Genomic DNA, 20156 nt, shown 5'->3' with positions numbered 1-20156 from the left:
TATTACATCTATATAGACTAGGTAGAGCCTACACCTTGTCCAGGTGTCAGAGAGCAGATATTCCATCTATATAGACTAGGTAGAGCCTACACCTTGACCAGGGGTCAGAGAGCAGATATTCCATCTATATAGACTAGGTAGAGCCTACACCTTGTCCAGGGGTCAGAGAGCAGATATTACATCTATATAGACTAGGTAAAGCCTACACCTTGTCCAGGGGTCAGAGAGAAGATATTACATCTATATAGACTAGGTAAAGCCTACACCTTGTCCAGGGGTCAGAGAGCAGATATTCCATCTATATAGACTAGGTAAAGCCTACACCTTGTCCAGGGGTCAGGGAGCAGATATCACATCTATATAGACTAGGTAGAGCCTACACCTTGTCCAGGGGTCAGAGAGCAGATATTACATCTATATAGACTAGGTAGAGCCTACACCTTGTCCAGGGGTCAGAGAGCAGATATTACATCTATATAGACTAGGTAGAGCCTACACCTTGTCCAGGTGTCAGAGAGCAGATATTCCATCTATATAGACTAGGTAGAGCCTACACCTTGTCCAGGTGTCAGAGAGCAGATATTCCATCTATATAGACTAGGTAGAGCCTACACCTTGTCCAGGGGTCAGGGAGCAGATATTCCATCTATATAGACTAGGTAGAGCCTACACCTTGTCCAGGGGTCAGGGAGCAGATATTCCATCTATATAGACTAGGTAGAGCCTACACCTTGTCCAGGGGTCAGGGAGCAGATATTCCATCTATATAGACTAGGTAGAGCCTACACCTTGTCCAGGGGTCAGAGAGAAGATATTACATCTATATAGACTAGGTAGAGCCTACACCTTGTCCAGGGGTCAGAGAGCAGATATTCCATCTATATAGACTAGGTAAAGCCTACACCTTGTCCAGGGGTCAGAGAGAAGATATTACATCTATATGGACTAGGTAAAGCCTACACTTTGTCCAGGGGTCAGAGAGCAGATATTCCATCTATATAGACTAGGTAAAGCCTACACCTTGTCCAGGGGTCAGAGAGAAGATATTACATCTATATAGACTAGGTAAAGCCTACACCTTGTCCAGGGGTCAGAGAGCAGATATTCCATCTATATAGACTAGGTAAAGCCTACACCTTGTCCAGGGGTCAGAGAGCAGATATTACATCTATATAGACTAGGTAGAGCCTACACCTTGTCCAGGGGTCAGAGAGCAGATATTCCATCTATATAGACTAGGTAAAGCCTACACCTTGTCCAGGGGTCAGAGAGCAGATATTACATCTATATAGACTAGGTAGAGCCTACACCTTGTCCAGGGGTCAGAGAGCAGATATTCCATCTATATAGACTAGGTAAAGCCTACACCTTGTCCAGGGGTCAGAGAGAAGTTATTACATCTATATAGACTAGGTAAAGCCTACACCTTGTCCAGGGTCAGAGAGCAGATATTCCATCTATATAGACTAGGTAAAGCCTACACCTTGTCCAGGGGTCAGGGAGCAGATATTCCATCTATATAGACTAGGTAAAGCCTACACCTTGTCCAGCGGTCAGGGCAATGATATTGGCTGTATACCACCCTCAAATTCATATCTGGGCATCGAAGACGGTTCCACTGCTTCAAAAAAAATCTATTGTTCATATCCGTGATTATTTTAGACCTGGGACACCAGGTGGGTGCAATGAATGATCAGGTGGAACAGAAAACCAGCAGTAGTCTGGCCCTGGTGCATTTGAATACCCCTGGTAGAAGACAGGAGTCAACAATGAAACCCTTTTACAGACAAAGGAAATAAAAGAATGAAAACTGATATGTTGGTTGATGTATTTATGAAGGTCCAATGTAAAACCCACAGCCATAAACACAGAGACAGTGATTGGACGGTGTTGCTGAGATGTATTACAATGTAATAAAAAGGTATGTTTGAGCCTTCTGACTCTCCCAACAGGACCGGCATGTAGCCTGCCTATGCTGTTACAGCCCCACAGGCCATAACACAATAACATGTCTACTCTCAAACAAGGAGAAATTATATAGATCTATGGATAGAGTTCAACAGGGGTAAACTGGGACCAGAAATCAGCTCCGGCATTTCCAACACCCGAAAAAAAAAAGTTGGACTGGCCCAATGGAGGTCAATTCCCTAGAGGTGTCTGTCTGTAACATGTCACTGCCATGGTCATAATTAGAAGAATAGAATAGCCTTCTACTTCCTTACTTTATAGTCTTCGCAACGCCATTGGCTGTTGGGGATTTCACGCCTACATGCCTCCAAAGGTCGTGGAGAGTTGTGGACTGGACCTGTTACTTTCTTAAATAGCACGGCCAAGAAGACAATACCTTTTTTTAACTTTCAATATGTACATGTTATTATATACCATATTGGCAGGATTGGCTATACTGCCACTCTTCCTTTATCTCAGAAATCCTTATTTTACGCAGGACCTGCGCTACACAGTAACTTGCATCTTACTCTGGTTACGAATGAACAGAATCAAGAGGAGAAAACCGTTCTACAGCATGCTGGACTGTTTTCTCGATAAGGTCAAAAAACACCCCAACAAACAGTTTATTGTATTCGAGAAGAGTTCGTATACATACCGGGACGTTGACAAGCAGAGCAACAAGTTGGCCCGGGCGCTCTCACAGCACGCCAGCGTGAAGGAAGGGGACACTGTCGCCCTCTTCATGGGTAACGAGCCCATGTATGTGTTTATCTGGCTGGCCCTGGCTAAACTTGGATGTACAGCCGCTCTGCTCAACTACAACATCAGGTCCAAGTCCTTATTGCACTGTTTCACCTGCTGCGGAACCAACGTGCTCCTGGCTGCTTCAGGTATGTCCAGTCCACTTACCTTGGTGTTGCCGTTTACAATATCATTGTTAATACATCTATTTTGAATAATAATTAATATATCTATAATAACTAGTGTAGAGACCTATGGTGTCAAGATCGGCAGGTAGGCTAGTGGTTAGAGCGTTGGGCCAGTAGCCGAAAGGTAGCCTAGTGGTTAGAGCGTTGGGCCAGTAACCGATATGTAGGCTAGTGGTTAGAGTGTTGGGCCAGTAACCGATATGTAGGCTAGTGGTTAGAGCGTTGGGCCAGTAACCGATATGTAGGCTAGTGGTTAGAGTGTTGGGCCAGTAACCGATATGTAGGCTAGTGGTTAGAGCGTTGGGCCAGTAACCGATATGTAGGCTAGTGGTTAGAGCGTTGGGCCAGTAACCGATATGTAGGCTAGTGGTTAGAGCCTTGGGCCAGTAACCGATATGTAGGCTAGTGGTTAGAGCGTTGGGCCAGTAACCGATATGTAGGCTAGTGGTTAGAGCGTTGGGCGAGTAACCGATATGTAGGCTAGTGGTTAGAGCGTTGGGCCAGTAACCAATATGTAGGCTAGTGGTTAGAGCGTTGGGCCAGTAATCGATATGTAGGCTAGTGGTTAGCGCGTTGGGCGAGTAACCGATATGTAGGCTAGTGGTTCGAGCGTTGGGCCAGTAACCTATATGTAGGCTAGTGGTTAGCGCGTTGGGCCAGTAACCGAAAGGTAGCCTAGTGGTTAGAGTGTTGGGCCAGTAACCGAAAGGTAGCCTAGTGGTTAGAGTGTTGGGCCAGTAACCGAAAGGTAGCCTAGTGGTTCGAGCGTTGGGCCATTAACCGATATGTAGGCTAGAGGTTAGCTCGTTGGGCCAGTACCCGATATGTAGGCTAGTGGTTAGAGCGTTGAGCCAGTAACCGAAAGGTAGCCTAGTGGTTAGAGCGTTGGGACAGTAACCGAAAGGTAGCCTAGTGGTTAGAGCGTTGGGCGAGTAACCGAAAGGTAGCCTAGTGATTAGAGCGTTGGGCCAGTAACCGAAAGGTAGCCTAGTGGTTAGAGCGTTGGGCCAGTAACCGAAAGGTAGCCTAGTGGTTAGAGCGTTGGGCGAGTAACCGATATGTAGGCTAGTGGTTAGAGCATTGGGCCAGTAGTCGTTATGTAGGCTAGTGGTTAGAGTTGTTGGGCCTAGTGGTTAGTGGGCCAGTAACCGATATGTAGGCTAGTGGTTAGAGCGTTGGGCCAGTAATCGATAGTGGTTAGGCTAGTGGTTAGAGCGTTGGGCCAGTAATCGATATGAGGCTAGTGGTTAGGCGTTGGGCCAGTGGTAGGCTAGTGGTTAGCGTTGGGCCCAGTTAGCGTTGGGCCAGTAACCGATATGTAGGCTAGTGGTTCGAGCGTTGGGCCAGTAACCGAAAGGTAGCCTAGTGGTTAGAGCGTTGGGCCAGTAACCGAAAGGTAGCCTAGTGGTTAGAGCGTTGGGCCAGTAACCGAAAGGTAGCCTAGTGGTTAGAGCGTTGGGCGAGTAACCGATATGTAGGCTAGTGGTTAGCGCTGCTGGATCAAATTCCCTAACTTACAAGGTAAATATCTGTCGTTCTGCTCCTGAGCAAGGCAGTTAACCCACTGTTCCCTGGACGCTGAAAACGTGGATGTTGATTATGTCAGCCTCTCTGATTCAGAGGGGTTGGGTTAAATGTGGAAGTTCAATGCATTCAGTTGTACAACTGACTAGGTATCCTCCTTTCCCTCTATGCAGCTAGTGGGAGGCAGTGCTAGTAGTGGACAGGCCAGAATTAATAGGATTCTGTCGTCTCATGCTTGCTCTGTCTGTGTCCCTCACTCTCTCCTCCCCCAGAGTTGCGTGGAGCGGTAGAGGAGGTTCTCCCCACCCTGAGGGAGCAGAGTGTAAGTGTGTTTGTGCTGGGTGAGGAGGAGAAGTGTGTGACGGAGGAGTGAATACTCTGAGCAGCAGCAGGATACAGCAGGCCTCAGATCAACCTCTGGACCCACAGCTCAGGTCAAAGGTCACCTTAAAGAGCCCTGCCCTCTACATCTATACGTCAGGAACTACAGGTAAGCTGGGCCAAACCAAGCTGGACTGGCCTGGCCTGGTTATGCATCCAGCATAGTTGCAGGAAGTCTGCTAGAAAGAACAATGTGAAAAATCAAATGTCCAGACCAGTACAGTATGTCTCTGGTCAGCCCTGTAGTGTGAATTAGACAGAATACTACTGATGTCCAGACCAGTATGACTCTGGTTGGCCCTGTAGTGTAAATTAAATAGAATACTACTGATGTTTATGGCAGACAGGTAAATATTTTTAGATTACACAACTCTGATTGGTCAAAGATATAAGGTATCATTTGAGATTTTCATCAGCCTTGATTCTCTGTTTCCTGCCCTTCCTGTTGTCTCGTCCTCAGGTCTGCCGAAGGCTGCGGTGATCACACAGGAGAGGCTGTACATGGCCTCCTCTATGCAGGCCATCTCAGGTGTGGCCTCTGATGATGTCATCTACATCTACCTGCCTCTCTACCACACCGCCGGCTTCATGATGGGTTTGACTGGAGCCATAGAGAGAGGTACACTACTGTACTGTAGGGCACAGTTGGTGAGAGTGTTGTTCTCGCAGTCGCCAGGTCGTGGGTTCAATTCCTGCATGGATAACATGCACCTCATAGTAGTGCAGTATATGGGAGAAAGATATGAAGAGGTGTGAAGAACTGAACTAGTTCAGAGCTTCTTAAGAACTAGTTCAGAACTTCTTAAGAACTGGTTCAGAACTTCTTTAGATCTGGTTCAGAACTTCTCTAGATCTGGTTCAGAACTGGTTCAGAAGTTCTTTAGATTTGGTTCAGAACTTCTTTAGATCTGGTTCAGAACTTCTTTAGATGTGGTTCAGAACTTCTCTAGATCTGGTTCAGAACTTCTCTAGATCTGGTTCAGAACTTCTTTAGATCTGGTTCAGAACTGGTTCAGAACTTCTTTGGATCTGGTTCAGAACTAGTTCAGATCTGGTTCAGAACTGGTTCAGAACTTCTTTAGATCTGGTTCAGAACTGGTTCAGAACTGGTTTAGAACTAGTTCAGAACTTCTCTATATCTGGTTCAGAACTTGTTCAGAACTTCTTTAGATCTGGTTCAGAACTGGTTCAGAACTTATTTAGATCTGGTTCAGAACTTCTCTAGATCTGGTTCAGAACTTCTCTAGATCTGGTTCAGAACTGGTTTAGAACTAGTTCAGAACTTCTTAAAAACTGGTTCATAACTTATTTAGATCTGGTTCAGAACTAGTTCAGAACTTCTCTAGATCTGGTTCAGAACTGCTTCAGAACTGGTTCCATGCCATCTCTAGCAATTACAATGACTACATTCAAATGGAATTCAAATGGAGAGAGAAAAACATAATAATTGAAATTCTCTGTAAAAATCACTCCTGACTTGGCACTGATGATGAAGATAAAAAATGCAAATGTCTCTGAATACACGTTCCATGTTATTTGAGGGCCGTCATGTGTAATAACGTTGTTATGATGTTGACCAGGGTTTACTAAGGGTTGTTTAATGGAGTGTCTCTTTACTCTGGGCGTTGGAGTAGAGGTGACTTGGCTCTGAGGTGACTTCTAGTACTTCCAATTCCAAAGTTCCTGAGTGCATTCAAAATGGCATCCTATTCCCTTTATAGTGCACTACTTTTGTTTTTTGACCAGGGTCTATATGGCTCTGGTCAAAAGTAGTGCACTATATAAGGGAATAGGGTTACATTTGAGACGCACCCACAGAGTTCCAAGCTGTTTATGTCAATAATGACCTTAGACTCTCAAATCAACCAGGAAAAACTCCTAGGCCTTAGTGGTGCTGTAGCCTTTTACTAGGGCCCAGAGTTATTCCTTCCTGGTCCGGTCACATGGTCAGGAACAACTCCTGGCCCTAACCAGAACCATTCAGAGGGGACTGCTTTAGTCAGTTAGTTAGTTAGTTAGCTAGCTAGCTAGTTAGTAGGTTAGTTAGGTAATCATTTAGTCAGTCAGTGAGTTAGTTAGTTAGGTAATCATTTAGTCACTCAGTAAGTTAGTTTGTTAGGTAATCATTTAGTCACTCAGTAAGTTAGTTTGTTAGGTAATCATTTAGTCAGTCAGTGAGTTAGTCACTCAGTAAGTTAGTTTGTTAGGTAATCATTTAGTCACTCAGTAAGTTAGTTTGTTAGGTAATAATTTAGTCACTCAGTAAGTTAGTTTGTTAGGTAATCATTTAGTCACTCAGTAAGTCAGTTTGTTAGGTAATCATTTAGTCACTCAGTAAGTCAGTTTGTTAGGTAATCATTTAGTCACTCAGTAAGTTAGTTTGTTAGGTAATCATTTAGTCACTCAGTAAGTCAGTTTGTTAGGTAATCATTTAGTCACTCGGTAAGTTAGTTAGGTAATCATTTAGTCAGTCAGTAAGTTAGTTAGTTAGTTAGTTAGGTAATCATTTTGTCAGTAAGTTTGTTAGGAAATAATTTAGTCAGTCAGTAAGTTAGTTAGTTAGTTAGTTAGGTAATCATTTAGTCAGTCAGTTAGTTAGTTAGTTAGGTAATCATTTAGTCACTCAGTAAGTTAGTTAGGTAATCATTTAGTCACTCGGTAAGTTAGTTAGTTAGGTAATCATTTAGTCAGTTAGTTAGTTAGTTAGTTAGTTAGTTAGTTAGGTAATCATTTAGTCACTCAGTAAGTTAGTTTGTTAGGTAATCATTTAGTCAGTCAGTGAGTTAGTTTGTTAGGTAATCATTTAGTCACTCAGTAAGTCAGTTTGTTAGGTAATCATTTAGTCACTCAGTAAGTCAGTTTGTTAGGTAATCATTTAGTCACTCAGTAAGTCAGTTTGTTAGGTAATCATTTAGTCACTCAGTAAGTCAGTTTGTTAGGTAATCATTTAGTCACTCAGTAAGTTAGTTTGTTAGGTAATCATTTAGTCACTCAGTAAGTCAGTTTGTTAGGTAATCATTTAGTCACTCGGTAAGTTAGTTAGGTAATCATTTAGTCAGTCAGTAAGTTAGTTAGTTAGTTAGTTAGGTAATCATTTAGTCACTCAGTAAGTTAGTTTGTTAGGTAATCATTTAGTCACTCAGTAAGTCAGTTTGTTAGGTAATCATTTAGTCACTCAGTAAGTTAGTTTGTTAGGTAATCATTTAGTCACTCAGTAAGTCAGTTTGTTAGGTAATCATTTAGTCACTCAGTAAGTCAGTTTGTTAGGTAATCATTTAGTCACTCAGTAAGTTAGTTTGTTAGGTAATCATTTAGTCACTCAGTAAGTCAGTTTGTTAGGTAATCATTTAGTCAGTCAGTGAGTTAGTCACTCAGTAAGTTAGTTTGTTAGGTAATCATTTAGTCACTCAGTAAGTTAGTTTGTTAGGTAATCATTTAGTCACTCAGTAAGTCAGTTTGTTAGGTAATCATTTAGTCACTCAGTAAGTTAGTTTGTTAGGTAATCATTTAGTCACTCAGTAAGTTAGTTTGTTAGGTAATCATTTAGTCACTCAGTAAGTCAGTTTGTTAGGTAATCATTTAGTCACTCAGTAAGTTAGTTTGTTAGGTAATCATTTAGTCACTCAGTAAGTTAGTTTGTTAGGTAATCATTTAGTCACTCAGTAAGTCAGTTTGTTAGGTAATCATTTAGTCACTCAGTAAGTTAGTTTGTTAGGTAATCATTTAGTCACTCAGTAAGTCAGTTTGTTAGGTAATCATTTAGTCACTCAGTAAGTAAGTTTGTTAGGTAATCATTTAGTCAGTCAGTAAGTTAGTTAGTTAGTTAGTTAGGTAATCATTTTGTCAGTAAGTTTGTTAGGAAATAATTTAGTCAGTCAGTAAGTTAGTTAGTTAGTTAGGTAATCATTTAGTCAGTCAGTTAGTTAGTTAGGTAATCATTTTCACTCAGTAAGTTTGTTAGGTAATCATTTAGTCACTCAGTAAGTTAGTTAGTTAGGTAATCATTTAGTCAGTTAGTTAGTTAGTTAGGTAATCATTTAGTCACTCAGTAAGTCAGTTTGTTAGGTAATCATTTAGCCAGTCAGTAAGTTAGTTAGTTAGTTAGGTAATCATTTTGTCAGTAAGTTTGTTAGGAAATAATTTAGTCAGTCAGTCAGTTAGTTAGTTAGTTAGGTAATCATTTAGTCAGTGAGTTAGTTAGTTTGTTAGGTAATCATTTAGTCAGTCAGTTAGTTAGTTTGTTTGTTAGGTAATCATTTTGTCAGTCAGTGAGTTAGTTAGGTAATCATTTAGTCAGTTGGTGAGTTAGATAGTTAGGTAATCATTTAGTCAGTCAGTTAGTTAATACTTTAGTCAGTTAGTGAGTTAGTTAGGTAATCATTTAGTCAGTGAGTTAGTTTGTTTGTTAGGTAATCATTTTGTCAGTCAGTTAGTGAGTTAGTTAGGTAATCATTTAGTCAGTTAGTGAGTTAGTTAGGTAATCATTTAGTCAGTTAGTTAGTTAGTTAGGTAATCATTTAGTCAGTTAGTTAGTTTGTTAGGTAATCATTTAGCCAGTCAGTTAGTGAGTTAGTTTGTTTGTCCATGAGGTTGTGAGCTCTGTTGAATGTTGGTGCTTTATCTTCTCCTCTCAGGCAGCACCGTTGTCCTGAGGCGTAAATTCTCTGCCTCTAACTTCTGGGATGACTGCAGGAAACACAAGGTGACAGTGATCCAGTACATAGGAGAGATCATGAGGTACCTCTGTAACTCACCCAAGGTACTGGGACACACGCCTCCTGTTACTTTCATCATTCAGACCATTAAAGACCCCAAATAAATGGGCTGATAGTATTAAATCATTAATCAATGTAAACCAAATGCCTGTACATCCTATCCTCTCTCCTCTCCCCTCCCCTTGTCTCTTCACCTCTCCTCCTGTCCTCTCTTCTCCCCTCAGAAAGATAATGACAGGCATCACAAGGTACGTCTGGCCCTGGGCAACGGGCTTAGAGCAGACACCTGGTCAGAGTTCCTGCGGCGTTTTGGTGACATCCGTGTCTGTGAATGTTACGGAGCCACAGAGGGAAACGTCGGCTTCATCAACTACATCGGGAAAGTCGGAGCGATTGGCAAAGAGCACTTCCTTCATAAAGTGAGACTACTGTCTGGGACAATAATGGCTGTTGTATTCCAAATACCAGCCTATTCACTTTCTAGTGCACTACCTAGGGCTCTGGTCAAATGTAGTGCACTATAGAGGGAATAGGGTGCCGTTGGGATGCAGACACTGAGCTTCTGAGAAAGACTACCTTGTTTCTATTCCTAAACAGTCTATGTGAGATGTATTACGTCAGTGTGATGAAGTGTGTCAGGACACTGTTTTGTATGGTAACTCAAATAGAAGTAGAACATCTTTGTTTTCTGGTGGCACTATACCATCTTCATTGTTATTCATTGTTATTGTAATGCAACAAAATAGGAAAAATGCCAAGGCTGAATACTTTTGAAAGATTCCTTTTGTTACATAGATGCAGTATATTACCCTGTTTATACAGTGTTATGATTTGACCCTGCTGGTCATCTATGAACATTTGAACGTCTTGGCCATGTTCTGTTATAACCTCCACCCGGCACAGCCAGAAGAGGACTGGCCACCCCTCATAGCCTGGTTCCTCTCTAGGTTTATAATCTCCACCGGCACAGCCAGAAGAGGACTGGCCACCCCACATAGCCTGGTTCCTCTCTAGGTTTCTTCCTAGGTTCTGGCCTTTCTTGGGAGTTTTTCCTAGCCACTGTGCTTCTACACCTGCATTGCTTGCTGTTTGGGCTTTTAGGCTGGGTTTCTGTACAGCACTTTGTGACATCAGCTGATGTAAGAAGGGCTTAATAAATACATTTGATTGATTGTTTTCTCTTGTTATGTGTTGCATGCCTGCCTGCCTGCCTGCCTGCCTGTCTGTCTGCCTGCCTGTCTGTCTGTCTGTCTGTCTGTCTGTCTGATCTGTCTGTCTGTCTGTTCTATGTGTGTTCGCAGGCAAACTTCTCCTACGTTCTGATTCAGTATGACACAGAGAGAGAGGAACCTGTCAAAGACTCTAGAGGTTTTTGTATCAAAGTCCCTAAAGGTGAGAACACACATACAAACACACACATAAACACACACAAACACACACCTCATTACTTGTTGTTTTGGTCCTCAGGAGAAACTGGATTGCTGGTTGCCAAGATTACGGCGCAGGCTCCGTTTAGTGGCTATGCTAATAACCAGCAGCAGACAGACAGGAAGAAGCTGAGAGATGTGTTTGTTAAGGGAGATCTGTACTTCAACAGTGGAGACCTGCTGAGGATCGACCACGAGGGCTTTGTTTACTTCATGGACCGCATCGGAGACACCTTCAGGTCAGAAACGCTTTAGCTGTTTTTACTTTAGTAGTTATCAACTAAAGGTTTAATAATGAGCTGGGTTAAAGTTATTTATGGGGTGGCAGGGAACCTAGTGGGTAGAGCGTTGGACACTTAACCGAAAGGTTGCAAGATCGAATCCCTGAGCTGACAAGGTAAAACATCTGTCGTTCTGCCCCTGAATAAGGCAGTTAACCCACTGGCTGTCATTGAAAATAAGAATTAGTTCTTAACTGACTTGACTAGTTAAATAAAGGCTAAAAAAATACAATGTCCTGGTCTGTGAATCACCTGCAGGTTGAGATATGAGCTGGGTTTAATACTATAGATGTAATGTTATTGTCCTGTCCTGTGAATCACCTGCAGGTTGAGTTATGAGCTGGGTTTAATACTATAGATGTAATGTTATTGTCCTGTGAATCACCTGCAGGTTGAGTTATGAGCTGGGTTTAATACTATAGATGTAATGTTATTGTCCTGTGAATCACCTGCAGGTTGAGTTATGAGTTGGGTTTAATACTATAGATGTAATGTTATTGTCCTGTGAATCACCTGCAGGTTGAGTTATGAGCTGGGTTTAATACTATAGATGTAATGTTATTGTTGTCCTGTGAATCACCTGCAGGTTGAGATATGAGCTGGGTTTAATACTATAGATGTAATGTTATTGTCCTGTGAATCACAGGTTGAGTTATGAGCTGGGTTTAATACTATAGATGTAATGTTATTGAGAATATGCAGGTTGAGTTATGAGCTGGGTTTAATACTATAGATGTAATGTTATTGTCCTGTGAATCACCTTTATATGAGCTGGGTTTAATACTATAGATGTAATGTTATTGTCCTGTGAATCACCTGCAGGTTGAGTTATGAGTTGGGTTTAATACTATAGATGTAATGTTATTGTCCTGTGAATCACCTGCAGGTTGAGTTATGAGCTGGGTTTAATACTATAGATGTAATGTTATTGTCCTGTGAATCACCTGCAGGTTGAGTTATGAGTTGGGTTTAATACTATAGATGTAATGTTATTGTCCTGTCCTGTGAATCACCTGCAGGTTGAGTTATGAGCTGGGTTTAATACTATAGATGTAATGTTATTGTCCTGTCCTGTGAATCACCTGCAGGTTGAGTTATGAGCTGGGTTTAATACTATAGATGTCATGTTATTGTCCTGTGAATCACCTGCAGGTTGAGATATGAGTTGGGTTTAATACTATAGATGTCATGTTATTGTCCTGTGAATCACCTGCAGGTTGAGTTATGAGCTGGGTTTAATACTATAGATGTAATGTTATTGTCCTGTCCTGTGAATCACCTGCAGGTTGAGTTATGAGCTGGGTTTAATACTATAGATGTAATGTTACTGTCCTGTCCTGTGAATCACCTGCAGGTTGAGTTATGAGCTGGGTTTAATACTATAGATGTAATGTTATTGTCCTGTGAATCACCTGCAGGTTGAGATATGAGCTGGGTTTAATACTATAGATGTAATGTTATTGTCCTGTGAATCACCTGCAGGTTGTTTAATACTATAGTTATGAGCTGTTGGTTTGAATACTATAGATGTAATGTTACTGTCCTGTCCTGTGAATCACCTGCAGGTTGAGATAGTTGAGCTGGGTTTAATCACCTGCAGGTTAGATGTAATGTTATTGTCCTGTGAATCACCTGCAGGTTGAGATATGAGCTGGGTTTAATACTATAGATGTAATGTTATTGTCCTGTGAATCACCTACAGGTTGAGTTATGAGCTGGGTTTAATACTATAGATGTAATGTTATTGTCCTGTGAATCACCTGCAGGTTGAGTTATGAGCTGGGTTTAATACTATAGATGTAATGTTATTGTCCTGTGAATCACCTGCAGGTTGAGTTATGAGCTGGGTTTAATACTATAGATGTAATGTTATTGTCCTGTGAATCACCTGCAGGTTGAGTTATGAGCTGGGTTTCTCTAGGTTTCTTCCTTCTTGGAAGTGTTTGCAGTCTGCGTCTGCTTGCTCTTTGGGTTCTATGCCAGGCTACTGTCTGAATTAATTTGATATGACTCAACATCCAGGTGGAAAGGAGAGAACGTGGCCACCACGGAGGTGACTGAGCACCTGATCATGGTGGAATGTATCGAAGAAGCCAACGTCTACGGTGTCAAGGTTCCAGGTGATTTGACTTTTGATTTTAGTCATTTAACAGACGCTCTTAGCCAGAGGTAGCTAGTTTCATTTAACAGACTCTCTTTTCCAGAGGTAGCTAGGTTCATTTAACAGACTCTCTTATCCAGAGGTAGCTAGGTTCATTTAACAGACGCTCTCATCCAGAGGTAGCTTGGTTCATTTAACAGACGCTCTTAGCCAGAGGTAGCTAGGTTCATTTAACAGACTCTCTTATCTAGAGGTAGCTAGGTTCATTTAACAGACTCTCTTATCTAGAGGTAGCTAGGTTCATTTAACAGACTCTCTTATCTAGAGGTAGCTAGGTTCATTTAACAGACTCTCTTAGCCAGAGGTAGCTAGGTTCATTTACCAGATACTCTTACCTCATGAAACATTTAATTTTTTATAGAATAGGTTTATTCATAGAATGTTTTATATACACTACGCACAGTTGACATAGTATATATAGCTACATATAACAATACACACCTACACACCTACAACACTCACAGTCACATCATTGTGTAGTTGCTATCCCAGTGTGTTCTTCTCATGTCAAGCTGTGAATGACCAGGACATTAAAGGGGGAGAATTCAAAATCAATAGTAATTTCTGAACATGTATCGAAGTCAGCTGTCTCTCTTGGTGATCGTGCTTTGTGACGTACCCCACAGGACACGAGGGGAGGGTTGGAATGGCAGCGATCAAACTGAAAGATGACATGGAGTTTGACAGTAAAGCCACGCTGGAGCACGTGAAGACCTCCCTGCCCAGCTACGCTCGACCGCGCTTCATACGCATACAGGTGATCCCGTGGAAATAATGTCCTAATTACAGTCATCGTCATGACACCTTTTATTTGTACTCAAAGCCACCGTCTGGGACATGTTGAAGAGATTCCTGATCCCAGGTTGTACCTTTTTAAAGATTTTCTTAAAACGCTTAAGATTCATTAAACATATATTTGAATGTAATTTCTTTTATTTTAAAAATCCCAGAATTCCCTGGCTGTGACTGGAACATTCAAGCAGATGAAGGTGAAGCTAGCCGAAGAGGGATTCAACCCATCCATGATGCAGGATCGATTATACTACCTGGAGGACAGTAAGGGATACATCCCAATGACACAGGAGATGTTCCACTCTATTTCTGATGGAAAGATACACTTATGATTGATTTTTTTATTTACATATTTTCTAACTGTTAATCTCTTATTTTAAAATTAACTGTCAAATTATTCATCTGATGTACATTTTATGACTATAGAAAAACAATGTGAAAATTGAAAACTTGTATGGAACATTTATAAATAAATAAATATAGATTGATTTTGTAATAAATACAAAAAACACATTGTATATCTATCTGAGATGTGTGGCTGTGTCACTTAAAAAATGATATCTGATTTTAAAAAAATCTAAAATAAATGAAAGACCTCAGAGCTCTGCCATCTCTACACCCTGAAACCACAAAGGTGTTTGTGGGAAACATTTGTTAGGGAGACTACAGGGTCGTATGCATCAGGCACCAAATGGAAGAAAATGGATTGGACCAAGGTGGTCTTGTACAATAAGAAACATTCATTTTCATTTTCCATTGCAAAACATTTTGCTACGTTGTGCCTAATGAATACGACCCAGGAGCTAACCTTGGCTACAGTAGAGCAGGAAAGTTAGCGGTTATCTACTGGAGTCACAGAGGAACAAGACCAACAGCGGAGTCTCCTACACCCAGAGGAGGACCAGGGTTTTGGGGAGATCTGAGCTTTGGGGCGATCTGAAGTCCCCTGACAGGGCAGCACACCTGGTAGCGCCCACACTGCACCCACAGGTGGCAGAAACTGGGCAAGCTGTAGAACTTGGTGAGCTTCCTCAGGACCCGTTTTCCCAGCTGGTTGGAATTGGTTGGAGAAGGCCACTCTGGGATCTGAAAGAGGCCTGAGGGGCTTGGGCTGGAAGAGAGACGTCTGAGCTGGGTGTCATTTAGGGGGTGGATGAGGTCAGGGTCTTTATGTCCAGGCTGCGAGTCCGTGACAGAGCTAGAGAGAGGCTTAGAAAGGGGGTCAGTGTTATGACCAAACAGGGGCCCAATGGGGCCAGGTAAGGGCTCACTGCTGCAGCTCAGAGAGCGTACTGTCCTCCTCGGCCTGTTCTCAGACCCAGACTTTTCTTTATCCATCCAGAATGGTGGTTGTGGTCTAAATCCAGTCTTATCACTGTCCAAGCGGAGCTGTGGTTGGACCCTCTGAACTCTGAAGGCAGCAGTACAGGGGATCTCCTCAGGGCCGTCTCTGGCTCCTGTCTCTGGGTCCTGGCTGGTCTGGGCCAGGCTGGTCCCAAGCTCTCTGGGTCCTGTCTTGGGGCTGGTCTGTGTCGGGCCAACCTCTAGCTCTTTAGATCCTGTCTTGGGGCTGGTCTGTGTCGGGCCGACTTCTAGCTCTTTGGATCCTGTCTTGGGACTGGTCTGTGTCGGGCCGACCTCTAGCTCTTTGGATCCTGTTTTGGGACTGGTCTGTGTCGGGCCGACCTCTAGCTCTTTGGATTCTGTCTTGGGGCTGGTCTGTGTCGGGTCGACCTCTAGCTCTTTAGATCCTGTCTTGGGACTGGTCTGTGTCGGGTCGACCTCTAGCTCTTTGGATCCTGTCTTGGGGCTGGTCTGTGTCTGGCTCTCCAACTCTTTGGGTGTTTTCAGTGGTTCGTCCTCTGTGTCACTGATGGCCTTTTCAATCTCCTCTGGTTTCCTAGTCATGAGAGAGGCAGCCAAGCCCTCTGCTGCTGTTGTTGTGTGATTCCCCAAATCACTGTTTGTCTCTGACAGCTTCTCAACAGTTTTTCTGACTGAAGACTGCTGCTCCTCCATTTTACTGACCGCCTGTTTTTCGGCCTCCTCGGCCAGAAGGTCGGCGGCCATTTTGCGAATGATGTCCCAGTCCCTGATGATGTCCTCTGAGGTGGTCAGCTGTGACGTCACAGTGAAGCGGATGATGCGTTTCCCATCGATGTCGGCGGGGACAAGGTACATGGTGCGGGACCGCGTCAGTCGCCGTAGCAACTCCTGAGTCAGAGCATTTCCTTCCTGAGAGAGAGAGAGGGAGGGTGAGACAGAGAGGGAAGGGGAGAGAGAGATGGGTAGACAGAGAAAGACAAGGGGAGATGGGGAGAGAGGGGGGGAACAGGGAGAGAGAGAGAGATTTGACAGTTGAGAGAAACCTGTGTTTGGCCCTTTTCTCATTCACGTAAGTTTGAGGAGAGGCAGTGCGACGAGATTTCAATTGACATAATATGTAAGTAAGCTCTGTATTTATATCCTAAAGTAGGCCCATTCATTTGTGATCAAATTTGTATTTTTATTCAAACTAGAGTTGGGTTCAATACTTAGGCCGGGATTCAATCCAAATCAGGTTGGAGTTGGGTTCAATACTTAGGCCGGGATTCAATCCAAATCAGGTTGGAGTTGGGTTCAATACTTAGGCCGGGATTCAATCCAAATCAGGTTGGAGTTGGGTTCAATACTTAGGCCGGGATTCAATCCAAATCAGGTTGGAGTTGGGTTCAATACTTAGGCCGGGATTCAATCCAAATCAGGTTGGAGTTGGGTTCAATACTTAGGCTTGGATCTAATCCAGTCAGGTTGGAGTTGGGTTCAATAGTTAGGCCGCAATTCAATCTATTCAGGTTGGAGACAATGCTGCTTTTAAAGGCAATGTTCCCACATTAGCAGAGACCTCATTAAAATGCTGCGTATGTAGACCAGAAATAACCTTTAAGTGGAGCATTGTTCAAAGACTGTGATTGGATTGAATCCCAGCCTTAAAGGTGGGTTGGACACACCCAGGTTATCCACGTGAAGGAATGATCTCTATCAGTGCTCTGCCCTTTACGGGGTGGCAGGTAGCCTAGTGGTTAGAGCATTGAAATAGTAACCAAATCCCCGAGCTGACAAGGTACAAATCTGTTGTTCTGCCCCTGAACAAGGCAGTTAACCCACTGTTCCTAGACTGTCATTGTAAATAAGAATTTGTTCTTAACTGACTTGCCTAGTTAAATAAAGGTTCAATTTAAAAAATAAACCTTGAGCATCATAATAACACACATACCTGTTACCTCATAGGCTTAAACCTGCAATGACTGACCTTTGAACTCCTCGCTGTAATAGCAGTTGCCAATTGCCATGAACAAGCCTTGTCAATCATTATCCAGCTCAGAGCAACAGACTGACTTATGACCTATACAGTGTGTTCACAGGTGACCATGACATCTAAGAACTAGCTATGTGGACATTGCAGAGACCTATCTCTATACTGTGTTCTGTCTCTATCTCTGTCCCTATCTCTATACAGTGTGTTCACAGGTGACCATGACATCTAAGAACTAGCTATGTGGACATTGCAGAGACCTATCTCTATACTGTGTTCTGTCTCTATCTCTGTCCCTATCTCTATACAGTGTGTTCACAGGTGACCATGACATCTAAGAACTAGCTATGTGGACATTGCAGAGACCTATCTCTATACTGTGTTCTGTCTCTATCTCTGTCCCTATCTCTATACAGTGTGTTCACAGGTGACCATGACATCTAAGAACTAGCTATGTGGACATTGCAGAGACCTATCTCTATACTGTGTTCTGTCTCTATCTCTGTCCCTATCTCTATACAGTGTGTTCACAGGTGACCATGACATCTAAGAACTAGCTATGTGGACATTGCAGAGACCTATCTCTATACTGTGTTCTATCTCTATCTCTGTCCCTATCTCTATCTCTATACTGTGTTCTATCTCTATCTCTATCCCTGTCTCTATCTCTATACTGTGTTATATCTCTATACTGTGTTCTGTCTCTAACTCTGTCCCTGTCTCTATCTCTATCCCTGTCTCTATCTCTATACTGTGTTCTATCTCTATCCCTGTCTCTATCTCTATACTGTGTTCTATCTCTATCCCTGTCTCTATCTCTATACTGTGTTTTATCTCTATACTGTGTTATATCTCTATACCTGTCTCTATCTCTATCCCTGTCTCTATACTGTGTTCTGTCTCTATCTCTATCTCTATACTGTGTTATATCTCTATACTGTGTTATATCTCTATACTGTGTTCTATCTCTATACTGTGTTCTATCTCTATACTGTGTTCTATCTCTATACTGTGTTCTATCTCTATACTGTGTTCTATCTCTATACTGTGTTCTATCTCTATACTGTGTTCTATCTCCATACTGTGTTATATCTCCATACTGTGTTATATCTCTATACTGTGTTCTATCTCTATACTGTGTTATATCTCTATACTGTGTTATATCTCTATACTGTGTTCTATCTCTATACTGTGTTCTATCTCTATACTGTGTTCTATCTCTATACTGTGTTCTATCTCTATACTGTGTATACTGTGTTCTATCTCTATACTGTGTTCTATCTCTATACTGTGTTCTATCTCCATACTGTGTTCTATCTCTCTACTGTGTTCTATCTCTATACTGTGTGTTCTATACTGTGTTCTATCTCTATACTGTGTTCTATCTCTATACTGTGTTCTATCTCTATACTGTGTTCTATCTCTATACTGTGTTCTATCTCTATACTGTGTTCTATCTCTATACTGTGTTCTATCTCTATACTGTGTTCTATCTCTATACTGTGTTCTATCTCTATACTGTGTCTCTATCTCTATACTGTGTTCTATCTCTATACTGTGTTCTATCTCTATACTGTGTTCTATCTCTATACTGTGTTCTATCTCTATACTGTGTTCTATCTCTATACTGTGTTCTGTCTCTATCTCTATACTGTGTTCTATCTCTATACTGTGTTATATCTCTATACTGTGTTCTATCTCTATACTGTGTTCTATCTCTATACTGTGTTCTATCTCTATACTGTGTTCTATCTCTATACTATCTCTATACTGTGTTCTATCTCTATACTGTGTTCTATCTCTATACTGTGTTCTATCTCTATACTGTGTTCTATCTCTATACTGTGTTCTATCTCTATACTGTGTTCTGTTCTATCTCTATACTGTGTTCTATCTCTATACTGTGTTCTATCTCTATACTGTGTTCTATCTCTATACTGTGTTCTATCTCTATACTGTGTTCTATCTCTATACTGTGTTCTATCTCTATACTGTGTTCTATCTCTATCTCTATACTGTGTTCTATCTCTATACTGTGTTCTATCTCTATACTGTGTTCTATCTCTATACTGTGTTCTATCTCTATACTGTGTTCTATCTCTATACTGTGTTCTATCTCTATACTGTGTTATATCTCTATACTGTGTTCTATCTCTATACTGTGTTCTATCTCTATACTGTGTTCTATCTCTATACTGTGTTCTATCTCTATACTGTGTTCTATCTCTATACTGTGTTCTATCTCTATACTGTGTTCTATCTCTATACTGTGTTCTATCTCTATACTGTGTTCTATCTCCATACTGTGTTCTATCTCTATACTGTGTTATATCTCTATACTGTGTTCTATCTCTATACTGTGTTCTATCTCTATACTGTGTTCTATCTCTATACTGTTCTCTATACTGTGTTCTATCTCTATACTGTGTTCTATCTCTATACTGTGTTCTATCTCCATACTGTGTTCTATCTCTATACTGTGTTCTATCTCTATACTGTGTTTATATCTCTATACTGTGTTATATCTCTATACTGTGTTCTATCTCTATACTGTGTTCTATCTCTATACTATCTCTATACTGTGTTCTATCTCTATACTGTGTTCTATCTCTATACTGTGTTATATCTCTATACTGTGTTCTATCTCTATACTGTGATATTCTATCTTATACTGTGTTCTATCTCTATACTGTGTTCTATC

General features: G+C 41.8%; 1 protein-coding gene across 1 annotated transcript; it reads left to right on the top strand.

Annotated features, from left to right (window-relative positions):
- The first annotated feature begins 2261 nt into the window (after positions 1-2261).
- On the top strand, positions 2262-14678 carry LOC115119105 (long-chain fatty acid transport protein 2-like). The gene is given in 11 exon segments (XM_065012408.1): positions 2262-2840; positions 4676-4752; positions 4755-4893; positions 5245-5403; positions 9419-9543; positions 9724-9918; positions 10801-10891; positions 10967-11165; positions 13230-13327; positions 13995-14125; positions 14319-14678. Coding segments are annotated over 11 exon segments (1866 nt in total). The 5' UTR covers positions 2262-2362; the 3' UTR covers positions 14493-14678.
- The last annotated feature ends 5478 nt before the right edge of the window (positions 14679-20156 follow it).

Source organism: Oncorhynchus nerka, linkage group LG27 (assembly GCF_034236695.1).
Source record: "Oncorhynchus nerka isolate Pitt River linkage group LG27, Oner_Uvic_2.0, whole genome shotgun sequence".
NCBI lineage: Eukaryota > Metazoa > Chordata > Actinopteri > Salmoniformes > Salmonidae > Oncorhynchus > Oncorhynchus nerka.
Note: the sequence above shows the minus strand (reverse complement) of the source record. Positions and strands in the feature narration are given on the sequence as shown.